Here is a 4935-nt window from a genome sequence, read left to right on the forward strand (position 1 = left end):
ATATATATATATATATATATATATATACAGTATATATATATACTCTTATCTATAATTTAGCCATAACGTCGTTTAAGTTTCCCCTTAGCGACACTACTTTCGCCTTAAGGTACTTTTTTCAACCCTCTTCATTGTTTTGGCTTCCCTTTATGGATAGATCTAAGCTGTATAAATTTACGTATTACTTGTCACTTGTTTTGTTAGTTGTCCTCTGTCTTGAGGGCTTTAGACCGTCATTGACAGTTATCAGTTGACATATACACTGCTTTTTACAAAGAGAGACCAGCAACTTCTCTGCAGTATTGCTTTGTATATATTTCTTTTGTATTTTCAGTATAATAAGGCATACTTATTAATTTATTATTATTATTTTCAAATTTAAAATTATTTATTTTTTATTTTTTAAATTATCTAAATTAACACAAGGTGGGACTCTTGCAGTTACTCTCCTGCATCCTGGAGCTCATTATGGGCAGAGTCACTCACTTACCTGATCGGATCATATTGGAGCTAATGCACAGCTCATTCAATGATTGCACAGAGGTGGCGAAAGTGGGGGGGGGCGCCGCCAGGGTGCATTATTTCTTTTTCCCATACAGTTGCGGCAGAAAAATTATAGAGGGTGCTATTTTAGGTCAGTTAGGAGAACTGATATGCATGAATATGCATAGAGTCTCACCTTTGCGAAACAGAGTCAGTGGTGCATCGAGTTTTATGTGTGGATGAATGCTATGGAGTCACTAGCCCAAAATTTCGTCAAATAAGCCTTGGTAGTCAAGACAGTGTAAAAATTGTCATGTGTATAAAATATTGAAAATTAGTGTTTATAATATACCTGCTTGCTATATAATCTATGCCTTTATTCATATTGAATATGAACGAAATGTTTGTATAGAAGTCAACAACAAAAAATACGTAGAATTGTAACTGTGTGTCCGAGCATTTCTAAACATTTCTTTAGAATCAGTATGGTAGCACTGTAGTAGTTAATTATTGCTATACTTTACACTACTCAAACAATTGACCAGAAATTCAGCGCTGCCCTTTTACACTTTCAAAGACCACATTGTATGTTAATTAATTACAGTTGATGACATAATTAATGTTGAAATATCGAACCCCAACACAATGGCTTGCATTTCGATACTTGGAGAATGTATTATACTATCTTGTAATTACAGTAATAGTCAATTACGGTAGTTCACTCTGTATCAACTGTATACACTTTCCTCTCGACCGACTACCAAGGGATTTTGGTCTACCCTAACCATGGATGGATTAGTTTAGTTTTTAAACTAAGTCCTCCATGCCCAAACTACACCGTAGCTTTCATATTCCACAAGCAGTAAACACCACACCACTTTCGCGACTGGCGATTAGTGTAAAGCATACATGCATTATTCATGTTATTAGTTCACCTAAATGTGCCCTATATAATTTCTACCTGAACTGTATGGAGAAAAAAGATAATGCGGCCAGGGCTCCCTTCAAGAAGAAAAACACAATTTGCCAGAAAGAAAAAAAAATTAATATGTACTTTGCACATACAGTATTAGTAGACTCTAAAATTGAAACCAATAAATTGTCAAATTTTTTGGGGGATTCACCCCCTGGACCTCTTTCGGAACATTTTAAGAAACAATGTACCATCATGCCATTTATTTCAAGTTTCATGCTTGGCTACACACTATCAAGGCTGGAAAGCTAATGGCCAGGTGGTACAGACTGTGGGAAAATGTCCTGTTAAGGGGCGGACTTAGAGGGGGCCGACTCGATCAGCCCAAATTTTGGCCCCCTTTTCAGGGCCCCCTTTTGGACATCTCTGGATCCGCCCCTGCTGTTTTCTTGTTTAAAGTTTATTACTGGTGATTACTGGTGATTATGTAACATTTTCCCATAGACACAAATTACATCTTAGAGTTGGGGGAGTACGATGATGACCATTTTAGTATTGACCAGGAAAATTGATGTTGTTGTGTGTTGTCTTCCAAGTCCCATATATATTTTGAGAGTGGTGTTTACTTTGCAATTTACACTATGACTTGCGATGATTAAATCTGGTTTTTGAATTAAAATTTCAATTTGACTTGACTTCATTTCATGTGAATACTGTTGCTTATATATTCCCCTGTACATGTAAGTAAACCGTCTCAAACATGCAGCTAATACACATGCACAGGTCCTGTAGTGATCACTGGACAACTAGCCACCATGACCAGTGATTTGATTATATATACAGTAGCATACATTTATATATAACTGACTATAAAGCAATTATTGTCAAGTTATTTCAGACCCTATACAAAATAGGAGATAGAAGCCATTATTTTCTATAGGGTCATCAGACTATAATTGCATGACATAATTATTTATCCAGTTCAAATGTTAATAATTATATTACCTATTATTTAAATTTCACAGGATATCAATTCAAGATGGCTACCAGTAAGTTGAATCAGTTTCTGGAACATGTTGATGAGACGGTCTTAGAGTGTACCATCTGCTTTAAGAGACTTCAAAATCCAAAATCTCTCAACTGCCTCCATAGTTTCTGTTTGGCATGCCTGGAAGATTGGGTTAAGGAGAAGGGTAAGCTGACTTGCCCAACTTGCTCAAAATCATATCCAATTCCAAAAAGAGGGCTTGAGAAGCTTCCACCAAATACCTTTCTAAATAACTTATTAGAAACTATCGAACAATTTTCACAGAGTGATTACATGAAATGTAGTGTTTGTGAAAAGGAAAGACAAGTAAAATACTACTGCCAGGATTGCAGACAGTACTTGTGCTCTACTTGTAGTGATCAACATAAGAAGTTCAAAGCCATGGCAAATCACAAGTTACATTTAATGGAGGATGTGCAATCAATGAGTCCCTCTCAGATGACTTTGTTACATCCACCTCTGTGTTCACATCACAGTAAACCTTTGGAGTTCTACTGCACAGATTGTAAAACTCCAATCTGTGTGAACTGTACAATTATGGACCACAAGGAATGGGAAGATGTGTATAAGAGACAGAGTCAAGACAGTGTAAAAATTGTAGTTCTACATTAGACACATTCTATGTACGTAAAAAAATAAAAAAAGAGTAAAGGCTAATATTGAATCTGGCACCGTATTTGAGTAGGCCTATAGGCCTATGCCTACAGTAAGGCTTATACAGTATGACATGTGTGTTGTAGCAATTTTCTAGTAGTACTGATTCTAATTCAGGAAGATGACAATGGAGATTATTTTGTGACAGGAAAATTCACAAGTCCAGGAGTTTGTAAACTAGATGTGAGTGCTGATGATGAACCAATTAACCAATCACCAATGACAATCAAAGTAGAAGGGGGAAGATTAGTAAATACTATTCATATAAATGCAACATATATTAGAGATGTAGTTAAGTGTGAAGATGACTCCTTACTGGTTTCATGTTGGACAAATGAAATGCTCAAGTACAAGCAATCAGGAGAATATATTGGTAAGGTTACACTACCACAAGGTGTGAGAGTTAACAAAATGTACAAAATGAAGAATGGTAACATAGCATTCAGTGATTGCAATGTTAATAAACCTATCAGAATATGCAATATGAATGGTCAGCTGATTAAAACAATTAGTGAGGGAGTACAGAATACACCACGGAGCATTCATGTGGATGAGACATCAAATGTTTTGTATGCAGCAAGTGATTGGTCCAGTAGCTGTGTGTACATGTTTGACATGAATAATGGCAAGACCATCAAAACAATAGGGTCACAAGGTACAAAAGAAGGTCAAATGAGTCATGTCACTGATGTTACTCTTACTAACCAAGGACACCTTCTTGTATTGGAGTATAGCAACAGTAGATTACAATTATTTAATAATGAGGGAAGGTTTATAAAACTCCTTGTTGAAGCAGGTGATGAGGATGGTAAGGTAAATTCTCCAAGAGCAGTAGTAGTTGATGAGGATGACAACATCATTATATCAAGTCAACACAAACTACAGCTATTCAGTAGTGATGGAACTTTCATAAAAAGAATTGATAAACCAGAAGATAGAATCAACTATCCAGAGGGATTATCCATCATTTCATATCATCCAAGGAGACTTGCAGTAGCAAATGGTGACAATACAGTAAAAATATTCAATTATTAAATATTGACAGTCCACTTGCTTCACTTGTGTGTTTTCAACAATTCAAATTTATAAGTGTAGGAATATCTACATATCCATTATTTCATTCATATCATCCACATAGAGTTAAGTTATGAATCTTAAACTTAAAATAATTATTGAATACAATAATATCGAAATATAAAGTTGGCATAATGTTTATAAACTTGTTAAAATATTTCATTATTGAATATGATATACATGGAGCTGAAGTTGTGGGTTTTTTCTTAAACTGTTAAAATATTAATTATTCTACATAAATGATATCTATAGAGTTGAAGTTATTAAACTGAAAACATTAATACTGTAATCTGCCAACCTCAACTGTTGATAGTGTAGTTCTCATCAAATTTGAATCACACACTATTGATCTTATGATTTTATATTTTTGTAGTGTAAGTGTTTAATCATATAATGCATATACATGTTACTTTCTTGCATTGCATATTGATGTTAAAAATGTTACTTTTCAATCTATTGGGGCTTTTTTGTACAGCCTATCCAGGGGCGTACGGTGAAAAATCTAAGGGGGGGGGTCGAAACAAAAGCGCAGGGGGCAAGCTGATCTCGGAGCAATTTAGCGAAGCTTTCAGAATTCGCGGGGTGCGTTATTTGTGAGTGAAGCAAGCATATTTAAAGGGCACTTTCTCTAAAAAGGGGGGGTCGACAGCACCCATCGACCCCCCCACGGTACGCCCCTGCTATCAACTTGTATTTCTTTGATTTTCATAAATTTTGATATTTGCAAGTTTGTTTATTCTTTCTTTAGTACCTGTATATTTTT

At 35.3% G+C, this 4935-nt stretch overlaps 1 protein-coding gene across 1 annotated transcript in view; it reads left to right on the forward strand.

The window, feature by feature from the left end:
* LOC117114759 (tripartite motif-containing protein 2-like) overlaps positions 1-4213 on the forward strand; it is a 13002-nt gene extending 8789 nt beyond the window's left edge. Inside the window, exon 2 of the mRNA XM_033258452.1 lies at positions 3220-4213. Within this exon, the coding sequence (XP_033114343.1) occupies positions 3220-4133 (914 nt within the window). The 3' untranslated portion in view covers positions 4134-4213. The remainder of the gene's footprint in view (positions 1-3219) is intronic.
* The last annotated feature ends 722 nt before the right edge of the window (positions 4214-4935 follow it).

This window comes from Anneissia japonica, unplaced genomic scaffold, assembly GCF_011630105.1.
Source record: "Anneissia japonica isolate Jap-2015-1 unplaced genomic scaffold, ASM1163010v1 scaffold288200_len41381_cov151, whole genome shotgun sequence".
Taxonomy (NCBI): Eukaryota; Metazoa; Echinodermata; class Crinoidea; order Comatulida; family Comatulidae; genus Anneissia; species Anneissia japonica.